This window comes from Mesoplodon densirostris, chromosome 18, assembly GCF_025265405.1.
Source record: "Mesoplodon densirostris isolate mMesDen1 chromosome 18, mMesDen1 primary haplotype, whole genome shotgun sequence".
In the NCBI taxonomy this organism is placed as follows: Eukaryota; Metazoa; Chordata; class Mammalia; order Artiodactyla; family Ziphiidae; genus Mesoplodon; species Mesoplodon densirostris.
The window spans coordinates 3,523,553-3,547,151 of NC_082678.1; the positions used below are offsets into that span (position 1 = coordinate 3,523,553).

Consider the following 23,599-nt stretch of genomic DNA (forward strand, 5'->3'; position numbering starts at 1 on the left):
GAAGCAGCCTTTATTGATGGGGTGAAGGATGTTATGTGTGACAGTGATACAAACTGGCCTTGGAATCTTTCAGACCAGGGCCCACTCTAGTGTGCAGCAGCAGTTGAGTTGTCCATTTAGGAAAATACATAAGGAGAGAGATCTTACTCTCTGATGCCCCTGTACAATCATGAAGCACCAGCTCGGGCCTCTCGCTCAAGGTTTGACTTTATGATTTCCCGAATGAGGACTCCATTTCCAGGCCATGAATGCAGAAGGCTTGGAATTTTTTTGTCAAATCTAAATAAATTCACCCTACTTCACTCTGTCATTTATTTCATGACAAACTTGTTTATCTCCTCATTCTCTTTGACCCAACAATTCCACATCTAGGAGTTTATCCTACAGCTACACTTGCACATGTGCAAAATGATATACACACAAGGTTTGCAATAGCAAACCATTGGAAATGACCTAAATGTTCAATAGAGACCTCGCCAAGTAACTGTAGTAATTCAGGGAATTGAATACTATGCCACATTATGAGATATGTTGGTAAGTTTAAAAAAAAAAAAAAAAAGCAGTGAAGGGTAGGTCTACTTAGCTCCATTTGTGTAAAGAGGGAGTCTCCAATTTCTTATATATGTATGAGTTACCGCTGGAAGGAGAAAGAAGAGGATAACACTGGTTGCCTCCAACGACAGAGAAACTGCGTGACTGTGGCACAGGGTAGGAGGGAGACACTTTTTACTCTATGCCCTTTTATAGCTTCTATATTTTGAATCATAAAAGCAAATTTGTATAGTTTTCCTCCTTTAGGACACATATCCTTCTCTCTACCCCGCCTTCATGAAGAAACTGATGATCAAGCGCTCCCACTCCCTGTCCCATCCAGCCCAACAACATCATGGGCTCTTCCCTGTACAGAAGAGACCCAAGTCTCTGACACCCACCGTGTAGTAACTGTAAACCACCAATGAGACAAGTGAGAAGAGGCATCTTCAGCAGACCTGTTACTAAACCTGCCTCCTCATAGCTGAGCCCATCTCTAAATGTCTCCACATACCCACTTCTGCCTTCTCCACAGGCTTGTCACAGAGAAGGTGAGAGAGAGAGAAACCTTTGGAGGAAGAAGTTGCTGGTTGCTTTGGCTGGTTTGAAAAGCATGAATAAACCTCAGATGTGGTTCCTTTGCCCTGTGTGATGGTGTTGTGTTTCTTTTTGTACTGGTATCAAAATGCTAGCTCTGGGCATTCTTATCACCTCCAGACAACGTGGGAAGGGAGGATTTCCCTGGCGGTCCATCGGTTAAGACTCCACGCTCCCGGGCTTCCCTGGTGGCGCAGTGGTTGAGAGTCCGCCTGCCGATGCAGAGGACACGGGTTCGTGCCCTGGTCTGGGAAGATCCCACATGCCACGGAGCGGCTGGGCCCGTGAGCCATGGCCGCTGAGCCTGCGCGTCCGGAGCCTGTGCTCCGCAACGGGAGAGGCCACAGCAGTGAGAGGCCCGTGTACCAAAAAAAAAAAAAAAAAAAAAAATGACTCCACGCTCGCAGCCAAAAGCAAACAAAAACAAACAAACAAAAACCACAAAGTGGGAAGGGAGAGCCTGAAAGGAAACAAAAGCCCAAACAAGAGGGCTTGCAATTGTCTTTCAGGGCAGGACCATCTCTGGAACCCAGGCTTGCCCGGTTTCTGGTCGGCTTCTGACTTCCTTTCACTGCCTACTTGTTATTTTTTTCTTTTGTGTTCACTCTGTCTGAAATGAGACGGGGCTAGAAGCGAGTCCTTGGAGTCAGCACATGGGAGAGTTCCCTTTTGGGCCTCAGTTAGCAACCCCACTGTGTCCTGCAGGCTAAGGGAGTGCTGTGGGGAGGGCTTGTGTCTATACGACCCTGTTTCCTTTTCCTGTTGCCTGTGCCTAGCACTCGGGTTATCCGTGCCTTCAAGAGGCAACAAAACATAATGGTTAAGAACATAAACTTTGGGACTTCCCTGGCGGTCGGTCCAGTGGTTGAAACTTTGCCTTCTAGTGCAGAGAGTGCGGGCTCCATCCCTGGTCAAGGAGCTGAGATCCCACATGGCTCGCAGCCAAAAAACCAAAAAACATAAAACAGAAGCAATATTGTAACAAATTCAATACAGACTTTGAAAATGGTCCACACCAAAAAAAAAAAAAAAAAAAACTTAAAAAAAGAAAAAAAGAACATAAACTTTGAGGGAATTCGCTGGTGGTCCAGTGGTTAGGACTCAGGCTTTCACTGCTGGGGCGGGTTTAATCCCTGGTCGCCGGAACTAAGATTCCCTAAACCGTGAGGCGCAGCCCAGAAAAAAAAAAAAAAAACAACAAACTTTAGGACCAGACAACCTGGAAATAAGTCCCAGTTCCCTGTGTACTACATATGCTCTCTAAGAGCAAGTTACTTGACCTTTTATGCCACAATTTCCTCACCTTAGAAGGGGTATATACTGCATCTCACCAGGTCATTAGGAGATTAAAGGAGTTACCGTGTAACGTACCTGGAACACCACCTGGCACATAGTAAGTAACTGCTCTGTAAAGTTTAGTTATATTATTGCCTGACTTTCTACACAAGAAATTTTGAGAGATGGGCAACTGAACAGCTATAGAAATTTTATCTTCAAAGCTGCCTATTCTATTCAGAGCTGTCCTGGCTTGACAGTAGCCTTCCTCACCTCTTAGCAACCATATCATAGCCCTGCAGTAAGACACCATTTCATGTCACCAAAGAGAGAAACTGGGAGTAAACAGGGATGTTGTCAGTGGATTCCACGTTTCTCCAAAAATCCTATGCCAGCTATTCATTTCCAGATTTTTCTGACCCAGGAGTAAAACAAAAGAAAGCTTTGTTATATGTGATGGATAAAGAAGTAACAAAAGGGGACAATTTAAGTCTGGAAGGGGGAAAAAAAGAGATTAAGGGCACTACAGAACTGTCCATAACGTCCCGTCCACTTTACACAGGGTGCCAAGGGAGAAGCAACCACTAGGTGGCAGCAGATGAGCAGATGAACCAAAGGGAACCAATTGCCTTCCGCTTTAGGAACCTTTGCACCAATCGCAGCCTACAGGTAAAGACAATGGGCATTGTTAAAGTGGTTAATGGAAGGAGCAAACAGAAACCCCTCTGTGCCCAACTGCTCCCTCCCTAGAGAGCCCTCAGGGACCCAACTCTGGAAGGCTGGGTGGCTAACAGGAGAGAACACCACTGTGCCACCGCTCCATGACTAAGACACCAGAAAAGGGAGAGCCAGAAGAGGAAGAGGGGGTATCTGGGGCCGGGTCAGAAAAGGAGTGAAAAAGGAGCAAGGTCAGGTACTTTCTCCACTCTGCACAGTTCAACACTCTCTCAGTGGCATGGCCATTGGCTTCCGGTATTTAAAACAAAACTCCCTTAGTGGGCTTCCCTGGTGGTGCAGTGTTGAGAGTCCACCTGCCAATGCAGCGGACACGGGTTCATGCCCCGGTCCGGGAAGATCCCACGTGCCGTGGAGCGGCTGGGCCCCTGAGCCATGGCCGCTGAGCCTGCGCGTCCGGAGCCTGCGCGTCCGGAGCCTGTGCTCCGCAACGGGAGAGGCCACAACAGTGAGAGGCCCGCATACCGAAAAAAAAAAAAAAAAAAAAAAAAACCCTTAGTGCAATAGTCCTTTCTATACCTCCAGACCTGAGGAAACCAACAACTTGCCAAACTGCAAAGGTCTTTTGGCACCTCAGTCTACTGCACCACACTCGCATTCTAGCGGTAAAACTTAGAGGAAAAAGTAGATTGGCCCTAAAAGATATAAACAAATGGACTAATTGGGAATCTGGTCCATAGCCATCTGGCTATTTCTGACCTTATGACATGCTGGAAAAGATAGTGCAAGTTCGAGACTATCTACAGACAAAGGGCATTCTCTGTTAGGGGAAAGTTCTAAAGGAGACCTCTGGGAAGTAGTGGATTCCTACAGTGTGCCTGAAGCTAAACCTCACCCAGCAGACCTGCTCAATTCCACAGCCACCATCTTAGCCAACAGCCTCAGAAAGCAACTGGCTAATTAGATTACTGCTTCTCTGTTTGACTCCACTAACCAAATCCCCACCTTACTGCCTGTGACTAACTGGATAACTGGGGTATTAGACCACTTAACTAACCACATTATATGTAGGATGGCTTCTTAAAAGCCACTGATTGCTCTAGCACATGAAACTGGAGAGGGTAAGAGGTGGGAGGCCCTTTTCCTCCCTTGATATTAGGTAAAGGAGAGAAAATTAAAAAAGCCAAAATCCTATGTTTAAGAAGCAAATGCTTATCTGCCCTTCAGAGATATATAGTAAATTACACAGAACTTACTGACTTCCGCTGGATAACCTGACCTGAGGTGGGTACAGTTTGGCCTGCCTCATCCAAGCTGATAATCTAAATGCTCTGAAAGCAATCTTACATTTCATTAAAAATACATTTTTCCAGTGTGTTTCCTCTGTCATCCATATAGCAAAATAGCATAGACATTGTTTTACAATTACCTCAGTATTAAATTTTCCCACACAATGGTCTGTTATATCTCTTAGAAATCTGTATTTAATTCAAAACCAACGACATCTTTTCCCTCTGGTGAATAAAAATGGGAAAGAGAAGAGAATTCCTATTAAGTCTCATTCCCTAAACCCAGACATTTTGATTCTATTTAAAGAGGGGCCAACTAAATGTCCTCTCTCCTGTTAGATACTTTATCTAAACATAATATGTAAGCGATAGCCTAGATTTCAAGTTATCCTTAACTTTTTTAGCACTTCAGCTTGCTCAGTTTCACCACCTTATTTGTAATCAGTCTTTGCAAGTGGCAAAACTGAGGATCTGAAAGGTGGTGACTTGAACAAAAATCACACAAAATCTGCTGTTGAAGAGGAAATGAAATGAGGGACTCTTGAAAATCTCAGGCTGCCACTCTGCTTATTTTTTTTTAAAGGAATTTTGCTTTTTTCTAATTTTATGTATTAATTTTTGGCTGTGTTGGGTCTTCGTTTACTGTGCGAGGGCTTTCTCTAGTTGCGGCAAGTGGGGGCCACTCCTCATCGCGGTGCGCGGGCCTCTCACTATCGCGGCCTCTCTTGTTGCGGAGCACAGGCTCCAGACGCGCAGGCTCAGTAATTATGGCTCACGGGGCTAGTTGCTCCGCGGCATGTGGGATCTTCCCAGACCAGGGCTCGAGCCCGCGTCCCCTGCACTGGCAGGCGGACTCTCAACCACTGCGCCACCCGGGAAGCCCCGCTCTGCTTATTGAATCACTTGAGTTCTGTTGCAGTGAGACACCTCCAGTGACCCATTTCCAAAATCCACATTTCACACCAGTCACTTACGTCACAATAAAGCATGTGTCTGTGTTGTGGGGGGCTGGGGAGGGGGGTGCAGTCCTGCCTTTATAAATCAGTCTGAGAGAGAGGGAGTTGAAGAGAAGCAAGAAAGGAAAAAAAGAATCCAACATACGTTTGTATGTTCCTCCTCCTTCTTCTTCTTTTTTTCTTTGTTCCTTCTCATCTTGAGAACAAAACTTGAATGTCAGGGACAGAGGTGCTTTAACCTTTGGCCAAAAGGAAGCTCTCCCTGCAGGTCTCTCCACCAGGAGCGACTCTGGAAGGATAAATCTTGAGTGGCACTGATTTGCTAATTCCCAGAGCACCAGCAAAATCTGTGGAGCTGACTTTAGAAAAAGCAGCTGTCTACATAGAGGATTATCCCTGCTACACAGCCCAGTGACTCAAACTAATTTTCTAGTTTGTGGATTACCACAGTCCCTTGCTTCCCCCTCCCTCCTGCCCAGCGATTTCATTTCCCATTAGAATTTACACAGATCGGGTAGGGAGCCTGAAACGTAAAACTAAAGAGATTTTTCTTCTTCAAGGGATCTGAATTATTCTCCCTATTTTCCTCTCAAAAACTGTCCAGAAAGTATGTCTTTCTTCTGGTTTTCTTTTTCTTTTCAGTTAGTATGAATTGATGACCACCCTTATACAACTCTTGAGATTCAATTAATGATATATTTTAAGATGCAGCCTACTTTGCACCAATATCTTTTCTAAATATGATGCCCCCGCCCCCCAAAAAACTATAGTATTAGAGGAAACTAAAATACAATTAATAGGCAACTATGTAGTTTATTTTCCAAATGGAGACACTTTTGAGAATGAAGGGGGCATTATTAATAAGGATGCCATGACCGTAGGTGTAAACCAGGATGAGTGGTCACCCTAAAAATAAGGCCAAATGGGGCTTCCGTGGTGGCACAGTGGTTAAGAATCCACCTGCCAATGCAGAGGACACGGGTTCAAGCCCTGGTCCGGGAAGATCCCACATGCCACGGAGCAACTAAGCCCGTGTGCCACAACTACTGAGCCTGTGCTCTAGAGCCCGCGAGCCACAACTACTGAGCCCACGTGCCACATCTACTGAAGCCTGCGCACCTAGAGCCTGTGCTCTGCAACAAGAGAAGCCACCGCAGTGAGAAGCCCGCGCACCGCAACAGAGTAGCCCCTGCTCGTGGCAACTAGAGAAAGCCCGTGCACAGCAACGAAGACCCAACACAGCCAAAACTAACAATAAACAAAAATAATAAAATAAATAAATAATTTTTTTAAAAGCTAGTAATTATTTTAAAAAATAAAATAAAAAAATAAGGCAAAATGGGCTGCCTAGTCACCAGGAGAGTGGGCAGTAGATAGAGACAGCCTGGTTCTCCTGGCTGATGCTTGGCAACATCCCTTCTAATGAAGTCCTCTCCCCTGCAGGCCTGGCTCCTAGGAAAACCCTGCCAACTAGGCTTTCTTTTCCTGATGCCCAGGCTGTTCCAAGAGACCTGGTGTCTCTGGCATCAAGCTGTTCGGGCACTGGCTGGTCATCAGCAGCTGTGTGTGTCCAGTTCCCTCATGGGGCCCATCACCACCCGCCACCTGGCAGAGTGCCACTGAGGGAAGCATTTCTGTGGCACTGGGCAACAGTATGCCACTTCCCTGCCTCCTGCTATGGGAGTTAGCTCCAAGAGGCTTCTAGTGCTGGTCCTCAAAGAAGGCATCTGGGTCCACTGTAGACACTCTTAGCCTGATGGTGAGCAGTTGGGCACCTTTTATGCCCCACATGCGATCAATGAACAGAAAACAGGATGCAAAACCTCCCTTTTAACTACAGTCAGGCACTGGCATTGCTCTGCCCTGAATCACCAAGGTGGCACATGCACACCACCTACATTTACTGGATGCCTCCCACGGTGGGCACCCTGCTAAGCCTGTCATTAATATATTCCACCTCCAGGAAAGCACCTGCCATCTGGAGATTTGCGACCAAAGCAGTGCATTGGAGGTTTGGGGGGGAGGGGGGATTTAGAGCTTATTGCCTTATTCTGTTAGTACAGGGCCTCTCAACCTGGCACTATTGACATTTGGGGCCAGGTAGTTTTATGATCTTGGGGCACTGTAGGATGTGCAGCAGCATCTGGCCTCTACCCACTAGATGCCAGTACTACTCCCCTCAAACCCTCCACCCATTCTGACAACCAAAAATGTCTCTAGACATTGTAGAATGTACCCTGGGAACAAAACCACCCCTGGTGAAGAACCATTGTCTCAGGGCATTTGGGTGTGCTTAGGGCCAAGTACAGAGAAACTGCCCTGCCTTCTAGAAGTCTGGGCTTTAGCTACTGGATTACAGTGACAGAGAGAGGCTTATGAAGTTGGGAAGACAGAGATTATAAATGTCATGAATTCCTCAGGGTTTAAGAACCAGCAAGCCAGCCCCCACGCTCCACAGGAATCTGAGATTTGCTCGCCTGCACTGCTGCAGATTTGCACTACAAGAATGATGTTTTCAAATGATTAAACCAGTGCTTTGCCGATTTAGAGAGCTGCATCACAGCGAGTCCCTGTGGTAACTATCCTTTTTCCTGTTTCTGTAGCAGACATCTAAAAGGGGAGCCCTGAAAGTTTTGGTCAGGACTGAGTTTAACACTGGGTACTACTCGGGAGCAAGAAACCCAGGTTCATAGAAACAGTGTAGAAGCAGCTGCGGTGCAAGGGCCCGCACTGGTTCCCTGTGCTTTGTGCGCTGCCAGCTGCAGATCGGGGCATAAGTGGGGAGTCAGGACAGTCATCTCACGGCTGCAATTTTCCTGGTCCTTCGTGTTAGTTTAGGGGAAAGTTCTCTCAAACAAAATGACTCCCAGGAGCTCTGTCAAGAATCAAAAAAATAAAACACAACCAAAACGCACTGCCAAGAGAGGATGAGGGGTCCGCCTTTGTTGTCTCTGCCTGCACAGGCCAGACAGGAGGGCCTTCGCTGGCCCCGCTGCCAGCCAGAGCCTAACCATGCTGCCTCCCATGGGCTCTGAATCTGAGGCACCTGGAAGGGTTATTCGCAGGATTGGAACTCATCCCTCTGCTGGGACTAGATCATAATTACAGTAATTTTCTAACAGAGCTCGGCAGTAGGACTGTTTAATCAGCATCTGACTCCCTTGTGCCCCCAGCCCTCATCGCTCAAGGAGAGGAGTGGGATGGCTCTTAAAGAGACAGTGCCGGCCTTTCAGCACTGCTAACAGATGTGCCCTAATTGGTAGAATTTATCTAAGTCTCATAGCTTATAGCAGGCAGGTTGCATTGCCTCCAACGAACCACCACAGGCTCTCACTATCCTGGACCTTCTGCTAGAGGCCTTCGGGTCAGGCTGCTGGTGGGTCTGGCTTCCCACACCAACAAGGCCACGCGGGGAAGGGACACACACAGAGCTAGAGCACTTACAAAGGATCTAACTAGCTGGCCCCTTCGAAAGGATGGTTTGAAGGAAAAAGTGCTTGACTGAAAACAGGAAGGAGGGACTTGACAGCCACAGAGGATAAGAAATTTTGGCTGGTGGCTACCCATAATCCAAAGATTGCAGAAGCACCTCGTGTCCCCGCCCTTCTGGGGAGAAACCCTTGAAGACTGTCAGGTAGTCCCTTCGTCCTCACCCTGCGGCTACACCATCTCGCCCTGCTTAGCATGCACGCCTCTCTCACTGCTGTGTCAGTACCCTTGTTTTCCTCTTTTGCTTGTGGAAGTGGACCAGGTCTCCCCTGAATGGAAGGGAATTAAGTTATTGACTCTGCTCACCGAGTCAGGAGCACTCGGTCTCCTAAAAATGCAGCACTTTTTATCCTTTTGAACATAAACGGTCCGTGTTTATTTATCTTGAGGTTTGAGGTTCCAGCTTTCCAGCTCCAAATCCAGCCATTACCAAGGGGGAACTGGTTTTCCCCAATAAGTTATTTCTCTAGATGCTAGGACTGGTTCCTGCTGCCCTGCTGGTAAGCCAAACGCACAGCTGGTCTTGGCAGCAGTGCCCAAAACAGTTCCTTAGAGAGAAGAGCTGGGGCGGGGAGCAGACGAGAGACAGGAGCGGGGGAGGGGGCTTTCCAAAGCAGATTGAGGAAACCATCAGGAAGGAAGCTGTACTGGTAAAGAGAGCAGGAAGAGGGACCCTCATCCACAGTTCAGAGAAAGATTACCCTGAGCCAGGTCACGTTCCCCCTGCAGAGCTGAGTCCCTGCTGGCAGAGGACCGCCCAGGGAGGTGGCTTAGGATCGCTGCCCAGGCGCAACTGAGGGCGTCAGGACCTCGCGCTGTGGTCGTTACCTGCCTGGCTTTAGCTGTGCCTCAGCTGGCTGCTTGCACATAAATCCGCAGAAGCCACTCCAGTCCCCGAATGAATGCTCCTGTGACCTCTGTGAGGCAGGCCAGGAGCTGGTCCGTTTCCATTTCTACCTCCAACCTCACATCCTCCCGGCTTATTGCCCTCCCCCAACCTGGGGTGTTAAGAATATTCAGCAAGAGGGCTTCCCTGGTGGCTCAGTGGTTGAGAGTCTGCCTGCCCATGCAGGGGACACGGGTTCGAGCCCTGGTCTGGGAAGATCCCGCATGCCACAGGGCAACTAGGCCCGTGAGCCACAACTACTGAAGTCTGTGCGTCTGGAACTTGTGCTCCGCAACCAGAGAGGCCGCGATAGGGAGAGGCCCATGCACCGCGATGAAGAGTGGCCCCCGCTCGCCGCAACTAGAGAAAGCCCACGCACAGAAACGAAGACCCAACACAGCCAAAAATTAATTAATTAATTAATTATTTTAAAAAAAGAATATTCAGCAAGAGCTGAGGCATGTAAACAAATTCACAAACGTGGAGCTAACTTCATGTCCAATCAGACTGTTAAAGTCACGATCACCTCCTAAGCAAAGATACCAGAGAGGCTACGAGGTGCCTGGGACTTGGTGTGGCTCTAAGGCCTTAGCAGTTAGAACACCTTGGACTGTGGAGGAGCTCTGATTTCTGAGAACAACTCTGAAAAGCTCTGCAGGGGGATTTTTTTTTTCTTTCCTCCTTGAATAGTGGTGGGTTTACTCCAGCTTTTTTTTTTTTTTTAAGTTTTTTTTGGGGGGGAAACAACACGTTGTTTTACAGAGCTTGGAAAGTACCTCTTACATGAATATATTCTACCACCATCTAAAAACATGCTTTTTAAAAACCAGGCTCAGCTCAGCTAGAAAATGAGGGTCACACTTGCCCTGCCCTCCTCACTGGGCACTGTGGTCAAATAAAACAATGCATATGGGTTTCCCTGGTGACGCAGTGGTTAAGAATCTGCCTGCCAATGTAGGGGACACGGGTTTGAGCCCTGGTCCGGGAAGATCCCACATGCCGCAGAGCAACTAAGCTGGTGTGCCACAACTACTGAGCCTGTGCTCTAGAGCCTGTGAGCCACAACTACTGAAGCCCGTGCTCCGTAACAAGAGAAGCCACCACAATGAGGAGCCTGCACACAGCAATGAAGACCCAACGCAGCCAAAAATAAATAAATAAATAAATTTATTTTTTTTAAAAAAAGATGCATATGAAACTTATTACGTTCACACAAGAAAACCCATCTCCTCCTACACACACACACACACACACACACACACACATACTTCCACCAAACAAAAGGAAACCCATGAGATTGGGATCACTTATCTTCGGTAACAGGAGATGACTAGACTTGGATCACGGAACTAGCTGTCAGAAGAAAGGTGACTAGGGAATTCCCTGGCAGTCCAATGGTTAGGACTCTGTGCTTCCACTGCAAGGGGCACAGGTTCAATCCTTGGTCAGAGAACTAAGATCCCACATGACGCATGGCACAGTCAAAAAAAAAAAAAAATTAGGTAACCATAAGTCAGGCACAGAACCTACTTCAAACCCAAATTCTAACCAAAAATACTTCCATTCTAAAAACACCTCAGTAGGCCACTCCCCCCAGTAGTTCCCTATCTTCCCTACAGAGGTCATTGGTGGCAACCCTTAGTACACACAGGGACAGAGCAAAATGGGAGAGAGGCGGATGGCACTGCCTAGATGAAGAGGAAAATCCATCTTTGCTGTTTTTCTGGTAATTCCAGGCCCATAGAAAAACTCTTCCCCTCTCAGGACATCTTCGTCCATGGTCTACACTCAACTCTGCACAAGACAGTGCAGGGATGGTGCCTGGCCTTAGATTAACTGAGGTGCTGTTGTATGCATTGCTGATAATGGATCATTAAAAAAGCCAAGAGTCAGAAAAATTGCATCCGTGTCTTTGAGCAGCTCCTGCTGTCCCAGCAGCCTACCCTGCTGGCAGAATTAGCTGCTGAGCACCAACTCCAGGAAGAAAAGGAGTGAAGAGAAGAAGGCCAACCCAGCTTGCTGTTTTTTGGCTGAGTAGGGAATTGACACAGACCACCTCCGGCTCCTGTCTGGAAGTTTTGAAATCAGAGAGCTTCAAGCACAGCTGGGTTCACAGCTGCACCATTTGGAGCATTGGACTCATTAATATTCATGAGTCATCCCCACCAATCGGCAGAGCGGATGCCATTAGCTTAGCATCTGTCGGGTTTTTGTGAGGTTTGTGTATGGAGTTTTTTCCCCTTTTAAATGAACTTCTTTTGACATTTTGGATTTGCCTCTGTAGGTTTTCTATCCTCGCCTTGCTCTGCTACATCATATAAAGGAGAGACCCAGGGGAGGCGGGCAGGAAAGAGAAATGAGTCCCAGCGAGGGCTCCGCATCTGCCTGTTGACAAACTTTATTTCTCTTTCAGCACCTGGCACCTCAGACAGGCTGCGAGGACGAAAGCAGCATCAGGTAAATTATACCTAACAAGGTTCGTGCCCATAACTGTGAGAGGAGCTGGATCCTGACTCTTTGGAAGGCAATTCTTCCTCCAGTGGTGAACTTGAGCTGCACACACAATACAGGAGAGCTGCCGTGCACGGTCCTGCACCATTATTTCCACGCTGATAAGTTCATGATTTATGAAAGTACCTACTGCCAGCCCTCACTCCCTCCTCCACTGCTACAGCTTGTTAGACACCAACTGCAACAACAGGCTTAAATACTTGAATTTTATTTCAGGACAAAACCCCTCAACTCTGAACTAAATGCCATGACAGTCCCACAGCACAGGCTGGTAGTAAAAGAGCCCAGAGACAGGGTGCGATGGCCAGAGGAGGGAGAAGCGGGCGAGAAGGGGAAGAACCACACACACAAACCCAAGGGCAGGGCAGAATGCCAGCCGCACTCACCTCCTACCAGCTCTGGCTCTCGGAGGAGAGAATTACGGCAGCAGGAGGGCAGAATGCCTCATTGTCTGAAGGAAGGCGTGTTGTTCCTCATCTCCATCCCCAGAGCCCTCTCTCCAGGCAGAAACAAAGCCCCCGCACCCCACTGGATTGAACATACGGCAACAACACAGCAGAGGGACACGCGGTGGCTGAAGCCTGGGGGCAGGGAGCTGTTACTAAGGGAGAAGAAAAGGATTCAAAAAAAGAAAGGAGACCCTGCTTACCCTGCAGAGAAGACAGACGCGTCTCCGCTTTATAACCAGAGAGACGGCGACAGCCCAGGGCATCCCTTCCAAAACAGAGCCCCTGAACCGGTCCCTTTCCTATGGCTGTGACCAAACCCTTCTCTTTCGTGGATGGCCATGAGCTATTTCATGGGTCTTGGCCCCATAAAGCCAGGCCGAGGTCCTGGGATGGGCAGGAAACCCCAGTGACAGGAGTCACAGCACCATTCCATTCAGTGGTATTAGTGGAGGAAAAGCAAGGAGGTGGGAGGATATTCACCCCCCTGTCCATGCAAGGAGGTAGGCAAGAGGCCAGCCTCCCAGAAACCAGGTGCTCCAGGGGCTGCAGCAAAAAGAGAGCCAGCGGGAATACAATGACACAAGCATTTCTGTTGAACAATATTCAATATGGCAGCTTAAAATCTGCCACCTACAGGTCCCCAAAACCAGTCACCTGAGACAGTGCTCCTAGGCCTGTTAACAAACATCTAAAGAAATTCAGCTCCCAGGAGAGTAAATATGGGGTTTGGTGCAGAACCAACAACCCCTGGGCCTTGTGCTTAACTTATAAACATCCGCACAGTGTCTGTTTCTATGGAAGAAGCTTGACGAGTTGTCACCGACCTCCATGCCACCAACGCGAGCAGAGGCCACGGTAAGACACGAAGCAGCCCAGCCTTCCCACCACTGGCCTAGGCCCAGCCCCACCAGAGCAAGTCTCTCGGCCCACATCTCCTTCATCCACCTCAGAGCAGAACCCAGAGCTCCAAGCAGAGCTCACTTTTCCAAAACTGTTTCCAACGGACCAGGATCGAAACGCACTGCACGGTCCCCTCCCATGGCCCTCCTCACGGGCTGAGGAGCAGAGAGTCCCTCATCAGGTCTTGCAGAACCACAGCATGACGGAAAGGAGGGAGGTGGGAGAGGGGGGCTCTCCCAGGAAGGAGCCTCAGAGTCAACAACAGGAGCCCACACCTCGAAACTGTCCTTTTCTTCCCCGGGAGGCGGTGAGAGAGAGCTCCTCCTGCCCGATCTTGGGAGAAAGCAGCAACTGGAAAAGAGAGGGAAAGGGAAACGAAGGGCATGAGCAGGTAAACAAAAATGAATGGACAACAACAGGGGGTCTATCCATACAAAGAAATATTATCCGGCCAGAGAAAGGAATTAAGTGCTGATACAACAACACGGACACACCGTGAAAATGCACTAAATGAAAGACGTTAGTCACGCAAGGGCACACACCGTATGACTGACTCCACTTCTGTGAAATGTCCAGAGTATGCAAATCCACAGACACGTAAAGTAGACATGGGTTGCCAAGGGCTGGGGGTTGGGGAAAATGGGGAGTCACAGCTAATGGGCACAAGGTTTCTTTGGGGGTGATGAAAACAGTCTAGAATTGACTGTGGTGATAGATGGCTGAACAACTTCGTGAATAAACTAAAACTACTGAATTGTACACTAAAAGGGTGAACTTTATGTATGTAAATATATCTCAATAAAGTTGTTATTTAAAGGAAATGGGAGGGACTTCCCTGCTGGTCCACTGGTTAAGAATCTGCCTGCCAATGCAGGGGACACGGGTTTGAGCCCTGGTCCAGGAAGATCCCACATGCCATGGAGCAACTAAGCCCATGAGCCACAACTACTGAGCCTGCGCTCTAGAGCCCGCGAGCCACAACGACTGAGCCCGCGTGCCACAACTACTGAAGCCCGCGCACCTAGAGCCCGTGCTATGCAACAAGAGAAGCCACCGCAATGAGAAGCCCGTGCACTGCAACAAAGAGTAGCCCCCGCTCGCTGCAACTAGAGAAAGCCCGCACACAGCAATGAAGACCCAACGCACGCAAAAATAAAAAATAAATAATAAAAATAAATAAATTTTTTAAAAAAGAAAGAAAGAAAGAAAATGGGGGACTTCCCTGGTGGCACAGTGGTTAAAAATCCGCCTGCCAATGCAGGGGACACGGGTTCAAGCCCTGGTCCGGGAAGATTCCACATGCCGCAGAGCAACCAAGCCGGTGTGCCACAACTACTGAGCCTGCGCTCTAGAGTCCATGAGCCACAACTACTGAGCCCGCATGCCGCAGCTACTGAAGCCCGCATGCCTAGAGCCCGTGCTCCGCAACAAGAGAAACCACAACGAGAAGCCCGCACACCGCAATGAAGAGTAGCCCCCGCTTGCCGCAACTAGAGAAAGCCCGCGCGCAGCAACGAAGACCCAACGCAGCCAAAGATAAATACATTTAATAAATTAAAAAAAGAGAGATCGAATGCTATTTAAAAAATTAATTAATTTTAAAAATAACAATGCATTTTATTTTTTTTAAAAAAGTAAAAGAAAATGGGGGTTTGGGGAGAGGATAAAGAACAAAACAAATAAGAAAGCCTTCTCTTCTTTCTCCTCAGGTTCCAATAGGAGAGCACGCTCCCCAGGGATGAGTTAGGAAAGACACAAGACCTTTGTGCATGGAATGAAAGAACCATGCCCAAGGAGCCCGAGGCCCTTCTGAGAGGCCACCGATGCTGTGACCTTACTGCTTTCTCTACCAATGGACACCTCACTGGCCCAGGTTACAATAATCCTAGCCACTCGTGTCTCAAAATAGAGCACTGCAGTTACCTCTTAGGCTGGTCTCCTTCAGCCAGGTGAGAGGAGCCCCGCCTCTCTTCCTGGGCCCAGCCACAGTTTGACATAGCATAGCGAAGAATGGCCTCGGAAACGGACATGGGGCTTCGGCCCTGGACACAGGCTTCTATCTCAGGCACCGAGAGCTGGCTTTGCAGGAAGAGGTGTAACTGGCTGTCTGACAGAAGGACCACACTCTGCAGGACCCTGGGGCAAACACAGGTAGGGCAACACAGAGCATCACCCCAAGCAGTGGCTCTCCCCAGCCCCATCCTCTGAAGGCCTTGTGGCTTGAGTGAGCACTGAAGGCACAAGGGTGCAAGAAAGACATCGGACACAAACGTGCCTGTCTGTCCACAGGGACCATCCTGCCCGGCACACACACCTCACCCCCCGGCCCCTCCCCAGGAGGCAAGTGTTAGCCCGCCAAGTCCACTCACTTTTCGAGAAAGTGCTGCAGACCTTGTCGTCGCTTCTCAATGAATTCATCTGAGCTGCCAAAGAAGGCTGACTTCCCAGGAAGTTCAGGTACAGGCCTGTGGGATCACATAATGTAACACGCCCAAGGTAAGTAACATCCAAGACAGTCATTCCAGTCCCTGATCGAGGAAATCCCCTAAAAAGAGGCGCAAATCAATACAAACAGCATTTAATAAGGTGGCAGGGAAGGAGACTAACACTGACTTGACTGCATGAGTGTGTCAGGCACTGTAAATGTTTTAATTTAACCTTACTTCGTTTAACACTCCCCCAAACCCCATGAGAAAGATATTAGTGTCCCCATTTTAGTGGTAAGGAAATAGAAACAGGGACGTTAAGTAAATTTCCCAGTGTCACACAGCTGGTAAGTAAGCAGCAGAGCTGGTATCTGAACCAAGTCTGTGACTTAAAAACTCCATGCTGCTAGATTACACTGTTTACGAAACCCATTCCCACCATCAACTATTACTGAAAAAGGAAGAAACTTGGACACAGAGACACGGAGAATGCTGGGTCCTTCTGTGTAAATTAAGACTACCTTCTCCAGCCCTGGAAGGTCACATGCTTGGCATTTTCTGAAAGTAGTCGAGTTGCAGCAAATCATCCACAAACTCTTCAAGCCTCCCTAGCCTCTCCTGTGAAGCATGACACATGCTTTAAAAATGGCAGGCCAGACTAGAGGATGCAGGGTCTGTTCAGAGGAAGTTCCAACTGGCTAATTAGGGCCTGACCCATGACCATGGCCTCATCAGTCCCACACGTTAACTAACTGGCTACATCATCAACAGGGTCACCAGAGCATTCAGTGACCACACTGTGGTGGAATCACTGTCCTAAACTGTCTCAAGTTTTAGGACTTATTTGAAGTGTGCAGGTGAGGAGTGAACACTACTGCTTTTCCTAAGGCTCTCAGTCTGTTATAACTCTGGATAGAGGTCTCTACACAAAAAAGAAAAAAAAAAATCACTATTTTTATATATCAAATGGATGGGAACACCACCTGTCAAATTATTCCAGATGCTAAAAAGTTTCTCATAACCAGTGAAGCACACTCAAAAAGCCAGCAGTACCTTTCTTTAGCCCTAGACTATTTAGCCCTAGACTATTTAGCCCTATGCATGTTAAAAAAAGAAAAATATGTTTTAGATTTATTTGGCTTTGTTAGGTCAAAATATTAGAAATAAGAATGCTGTCTTACTTTCACTGACTTGAAAACATAATGTAGGAACACATTTCTCAACGCCCTCAGTACCTGGCAAGTTGCCAAGCTTTTTTCATTGTAAATTCCAGTTGCCAAGTAAGCACCTAAAAAGCCAGTCTCAGACCCAAGAAGAAAACAAGAGCAAACTCACACTAAACCAGCGTTTCTCTGTAGCTGCTTTCTCAGCCATACAAACTCTCGGTAGCGGCGACGCACACAGGATGTCTTAGCAGTAAAAGCTTTGCTGTTGGTCTACAGGAGGCGGCACATGAAAAGGCTTTAGTGGAAAAAGCCCAAGTTCCCATGAACACCCCATCGTCACTCTCACTAAGGACCCAAGCCACCAGGCCACAGTCCTGATCGAGGGCTCCCAGCAGAGCAAGATGCCACCAGGCAGCCTGAAAACAACTCTCAGGCAAACCCCAGGCTCTCTTTCCTCTCCTCCCTCCTTTACTTCTGTCAAAACATCCATAAACAGATTCTGCCTCAAGACTGGCCCTCAGCCCTGGAGGGTGCTGACCCCAATACCAAAATTGGATGCACTTACATGAAGGAATATCTTATAATCCACGTAAGAATTCCAGGAGCCCTCATTCTGCACGCGGGGGTCCTGAACACGCACAGTGATCACCTCCTGGAGGGAAGAAATGCTCCTTCAGCTTCAGCACAGCCACACAGTAAGGCGGCCTCCACACAAAGGTTGCCAGATTTTTCCACTCAACACCAACTTTCATTCGTTCATTCATTCATTCAATTCGGCAAATATTTATTGACCACCCTGTATGTGGCAGGCGCTGTGCTAAGGCACTGGGGTAGAACAAGAACAAGGGACAAAAATCCTTGCCCGTATGAAGCTTACATTCTAGGACATTCCAACGAATGGAAAAGTTAGTGAAAATGGAACCTCATTTCCCAGTAATGCCTTTACTACTGATTTCTCTCTCCTGGCTTGACCTTGAGCTCATCAGAACCACCAAGGTATTAGTGTCAGAAGAACAACACCAAGCAATACCTGAATCTCCCAAATCCCCTCAAACGTTTACCCACCTGTTCCCCGGAGACCACATGCTTACCTCCTGCTCTTGGTTCTCCAACATCCTACACCAAAAGCCCATTGGAAGAAAACATCTGATGAGGGATAGAAGACACAGGATCGATCACTGTTAGTATGCGTGTACTCTTGTCTCTCTTGGCCAGGGCAAAACCCTGAAAATTTTTAATCGACAGCCCCCTGGGGAAATCCAGGCAATTTTTTTGTTCTTGTGTAAAACTTAAGAGGAAGCAAAAAAATTCCCCTGCATGAGCTAGGTGCCAAGCTAAAAGCCCTGGAAGATTTGCCTCCCTTCTCAGACCATGTTTGGGAACCCTGAACCAGGCCACCTCTAGGCAAAACATGTTCAGGTCTACACACTGTCGCCTCAGGCAGCCAGAACAGGCAGGCTGAGTCATAAAACCTTTCTGCCTGAGAACTGCAGGCACAGCAGTGTCTGTGGGCACACACAGCACAGCTCTCTAAGTGAGCCTAACATCGCCCCCTCCCGGCTGTTTAGAGGCAACCAAAACCCCACAAACGCCTTTGCTCCTAAGTCTCTCTCTGTCTTGCTAAGCACAGTCACCGCCCCAGAGACAGATCTCAGAGTTGGAGAGTTCCGGGGGCACCTGAGTGGGCTGCCCAGTTGTGACCTTCCCTTATCTAATCCCATCTCCAGAACCCAAGCCAGTGGTTCTGATCATTTCCTCTCTCGACATGCGGTTTATACCACTGCCCAAGCACCCCACAGCTGCACAGGTCGACTCAGGATGTTTTCCACTCCTTTGCAAAGATTCATTAAAGCCTAAGCCACTGATTTCCCCCAGTGTGGCAGTTTACATGTGCAGCGACATCGCCCACTCCAACAAGGGGACCATGAAGGCTGCAGCACAGGGTTACTCAAGTCCAAAGGGGCCCATGATGTCACCTTCTGTTAAAATACAGCACTGATCTTTTTACTCCTAGAACCACTCCAACAGCATCCACTCTGGCTGCCGCCTCCACCCCATTCTCCTCTCTTAAGAGTGGAACAATAAGGTTTAATTTCCCTTTCCAATTTACCTTGAAATGAAAACTGACTTCAGCCAATATGTACTGCCAACAAATGATCCAGGCTGGCTCCTGGGAAAATAAGACTATCTCTGAGCTCTCCCTCTCCTCTCCCCATGCCTATTTACACCCCATTCATTTTTACCGTCCCGCAATTAATTTTAAACACATTCTCTTATTAGTTCTGCCTTACCGTTAGAAGATTGTGTAATGCGTTTCCTTATGTTGTGCTAACACGGCTAACATTTCAAGAGAAGGGGAACTCATTTACACCATAAAATTAGCAGAGTACACAGCTTTTCCAATCTTTTTCAGTATACCAGAAGGTCTCTTCACACACGGACACTGCATGCAGAGATGAAGCTGCATGATATATGACAAAATTGGGCTACACAGTCGAGCAAACTGGAAATTCTGTGATTGCAATGCCGTCTTCAACAGTATTCTTGCTGACATTCTGATTTTTCAGCGGATGCAGTCACCACTGCAAAGGGGTCCTGAACTGAAAGGCGGGAAATCCCAATTCCATAACAACTGATGTATAACATCCTGGATGTAAGCAAATGGCTGTGATCAAAAAGAGCAGGCCAACTCACTGTGAACAATTAACCTCCTAAGATTTAAACAAAAAATTTTTTTCTCTTCTCTTTTCAGGCATCTGGTAAATCACCAGCACAGGAAGCAGAGTTAAATACACTGAAGTGTCTTTCCACAAAAGTAACGATGGGAGAGATGATGACAAGGAAATCCACACACTCAGTAGAGCTCACACATCTCCAGTGCCTTGAAAGGTTTGCCAAATTCAGAACCATAATTTAGTAGCTAAATGGTCATCATTTTCAGGCTCAAGAAGAGTTTGCCTAAGGCTCCGAGAGCAAGCTCCTCTCCTGTCCTTTGGGGCTTATACCACTTAGAAACAAATAGCTATAAACTGGCCTGAAAAAATCCTAGGACCCCCCCAAGAGGCTATATACTTTAAACTAAGTTTAAAGGGCACTAAAAAAGTTTCAGTTGTAACTTTCCTTAAAAACAATGGAACAACCACAAAAACCTATACTTCAAGTAATAATTTCTAGCAACTACTATTCTCCCAGCTTCCTCCCTGTAGGTGCCACTCCTCAGGAGGAAATGAAGCTCATTTCTGCCCTTGGAGGGGAAGGAGGAAGTTCTTAATTTTAGCAGTATGATCCGGGAGATGCATCCATGTGTCATCCAACGAAGGATAGAGTCAGTGATCCTCTCAGCTACTTATGCAACTCACTCAGCGCTAGCTACATTTCCTGGGCCCTTTCAATCACATCTGAAGTTTCCGTTACTTTCTCCACCTGTACCAGCACCAGTATCTCCGGGTAAAATCTAGCTGTTTGCTGTTTATAAAGTAGATTCCTTGTAAAGCTTTCCTATGTCTAAACAACTCAAGGCAGCAGTTCAAGGCTTTAGCTCCACCATTTTCACTCCCATTTAAACTACTTAAAGAGACATGTTAAAAAAACAAATCAGATGATAACTTTTATATTGAGCCACCGAGACTCCCATCCTTTCTTGCTCATTCTTCAGCCCTTCGGTGCCAGATGGCACCTCAAAAAGCTCTCCTTCCGAAACACCCACCCGTGGTAGAGGCAGCTCCCCTGTCTGACCAAGCTCTGCCTATTCTCAGCTATGCTTTGCTCCATTCTTCATGTGTAACTTGCCAGTCTTTCCACTTGCAGGTTAAGTAACAAAGGCAACCACAGTCTAGCACAAGAGCCTTCTGTGTCCCCGTAAAACACCTGCCATTACTCCTAGTCCTAGTGTTTGGGTAAATGTAGCCAAACTCTTTTACTCCAGACACACACACACACACACACACACACACACACACACACACACACACACACACACACACACACACACACACACACACACACACACACACACACACACACACACACACCCCGTACTCCTAACGAACTAGGAGCAAAAAGGCCATATGGTCCTTATTCCCCTTTGCCTACTAAGCTTGGGGAGTGGGAAGGAAAGATGCTTTAAAAATAAATGGAAGGGCTTCCATGGTGGCGCAGTGGTTGAGAGTCCGCCTGCCGATGCAGGGGACACGGGTTCGTGCCCCGATCCCGGAAGATCCCACATGCCGCGGAGCGGCTGGGCCCGCGAGCCATGGCCGCGGAGCCTGTGTGTCCGGAGCCTGTGCTCCGCAACGGGAGAGGCCACAGCAGTGAGAGGCCCGCGTACAGCAAAAAAAAAAAAAAAAAAAAAAAAAAAAAAAAAAAAAAAAAAAATGGAAAAGCCGGGTTTCCTTCCTTGGATCCCAAGTAAGCACCCGCCTTCATCCCGGGAGGTGAGACTGCTCGTTCCCTAGGATGGCCAGCGAGGTCGCCACCCTAAGCGCCACTGCTGACGCTCAAGCCCGCAGCTTGAGCGTAGCACCCACGCCCCCTCACCTGAGAGCAGCACCCACTCCCCGCGGCCCCGCCCACGACCCCTCACCTGAGAGCAGCACCCACTCCCCACAGCGACGCCACCAGTGCCCCACCATACAGTAAGACTCTAGGCTTCTCCTTCCGGGTGAGCGGCCGGCGCCCCAGTGCACGACGGGAGAAGGTTGCCGGCACGCCAATCCCGGGTACCCAGGACGCCCGGCCCCCGCAGGCCCGGGCTCTTAGTGGCAGCCCCGCTCCCGGGGCGGAGCGCTCGACCCCGCCCAGGCCCTGGTTGGAGTCCGGATCCCGCTCTCACTTGGGACGCTGCTCGGTGGACGCGGGCGAGGGAGGAGAAGGGGCTCTGACGTCCAATCCGGAGCCTCGTCCCTCCCATTGTTGTCAGGTCCAGCCAATCAGCGGCCAGGAAGCGTCCCTAGAGGTCCTAAAGTGGGTCTGAGGGCAGAGATGGTGCTGAGAGTGGGAGGGTTCTGAGCGTGGAAGCCTCGCGAAGTCTGGAGAGGGTCCCCGGGGAACTGGAGCCCGTAGGTTCCAGTTCCCCGGCGGAGTTATCAAGGGGACGCCAACTCAGATTCGAAAACCAGATTGTCCGAACAAAAACCGAACTGAGGACGGTCCAGCAATCACCAGTTTCACTTGCGATACAAGCCTAAGGAAGGATCGTGCAGCTACTTAATAAGAAAGAAATATCCGTTGACTATGATGAAGACTTTTTTTTAATGTTGTTGAAATGTCGTTTAACTATCTGCTTAAAGATAATTTTAGCAAGGGTAATTTCAAGGAAAAACTTATAGTCACAAATACAAGCTCTGGAGTTAGAAGACCGGGGTACAATACCCAGCACTACACTGACCATGTGGCCTTAAACTGGTCTTAAATCTTTATGTCTTATTTTCCTCTTCTGTAAGGTGGAGCTAGCTCATAAGGTAAGGTGCACGTACCACAAAGCAGCTTTTCTCAAACGTGTTGGTCTCAGGATCCTTTTACATTCTTACAAATGATTAAGGACCCCAAAGAGATTTGTTTATGTGGGATGTTCACCGGATTAGAAATTTAAATTGAGAAATTAAAAAACATTTACTAATTCTCCTAAAACTAATAATTAATCGTTACGTGTGAACATAATACGTTTTATGAAATATAACTACACTTTCCAAAACAACTTGAGTAGAGGAGCATGACATTACAGTTTTTCAAAAATCTCTCATGTTTGGCTTTAATAGAAGACAGCTGAATTCTCATATGTGCTTCCACATTCGCTCTGTTACGCTGTTGTTTTGGACTAGGAAATGCAGAAAATCTGGTCTCGCACAGATACATAGCCGGAAAAGGGAGAAGGATCTTTTGCCTTCTCTGATAATTGTGGATACTCTTCTTTTTTAATCCAAAAATGTCATATTATTAGTCACCCTCTGAGCTGTTACATGGGAGCAAGTGGGGTGTGCGTGGGGACCGTTGATGGCAGGGGCCTCCGGGTTGCCAGGGGTAAGTATACCAAGCTCACACTGGACACCAGGCTGTCTACCAGATTGGAGAGATGAAGGAGTTTGGAGAAATTTGTCATTTTATCTGGAACTATCTGAGGGAAGGTCCTGCTGCCAAGTCTTGGAGCCAGCCATGCCTTTCACCTCCAATTCGTGTGAGATGCCGTGGGTATCCGCACAGGTGGCCCCAACGGGTCTGTGCTGAAAAGAAAGTTACTATTTCCCAGATGATACTAACGGTGGAAGAACTACAGGAAAGGTTCCGTGGTGATGACAGTCAGGTGGGCCCCTGCAGAAGGCTGTCAGGTGAGCATGAGCACCTGTGAGGTGTGGGGTGCCAGCGTCCTCCTCCTCAGAGGGAGGGCAGCCAGGAAGTCATGGAACTCATCTAAGAAGTGTTCTGGATACAGAACTTACTCTAGGCCCCGCTTG

General features: G+C 48.1%; 1 protein-coding gene across 7 annotated transcripts; it reads right to left on the reverse strand.

The window, feature by feature from the left end:
- Positions 1-12,401: 12,401 nt before the first annotated feature.
- SNX11 (sorting nexin 11) lies at positions 12,402-21,838 on the reverse strand. Of its 7 annotated transcripts, none has more exons than XM_060082091.1 (9): positions 21,733-21,792; positions 19,442-19,797; positions 19,261-19,320; positions 18,242-18,296; positions 17,716-17,802; positions 17,320-17,420; positions 15,928-16,023; positions 15,482-15,694; positions 12,402-13,909 (listed from the first exon to the last, which is right to left on the reverse strand). In XM_060082091.1, exons 4-9 carry the CDS (start codon positions 18,281-18,283, stop codon positions 13,636-13,638), a joined length of 813 nt encoding a protein of 270 aa, XP_059938074.1. In that variant the 5' UTR covers positions 18,284-18,296; positions 19,261-19,320; positions 19,442-19,797; positions 21,733-21,792; the 3' UTR covers positions 12,402-13,635. The 7 variants fall into 7 exon arrangements, with proteins under 7 accessions (XP_059938074.1, XP_059938077.1, XP_059938076.1 ...); XM_060082094.1 differs by lacking the exon at positions 21,733-21,792 and adding an exon at positions 21,687-21,707; XM_060082093.1 differs by lacking the exon at positions 19,442-19,797 and having other exon boundaries at positions 21,733-21,835.
- Between the last annotated feature and the right edge of the window lie 1,761 nt (positions 21,839-23,599).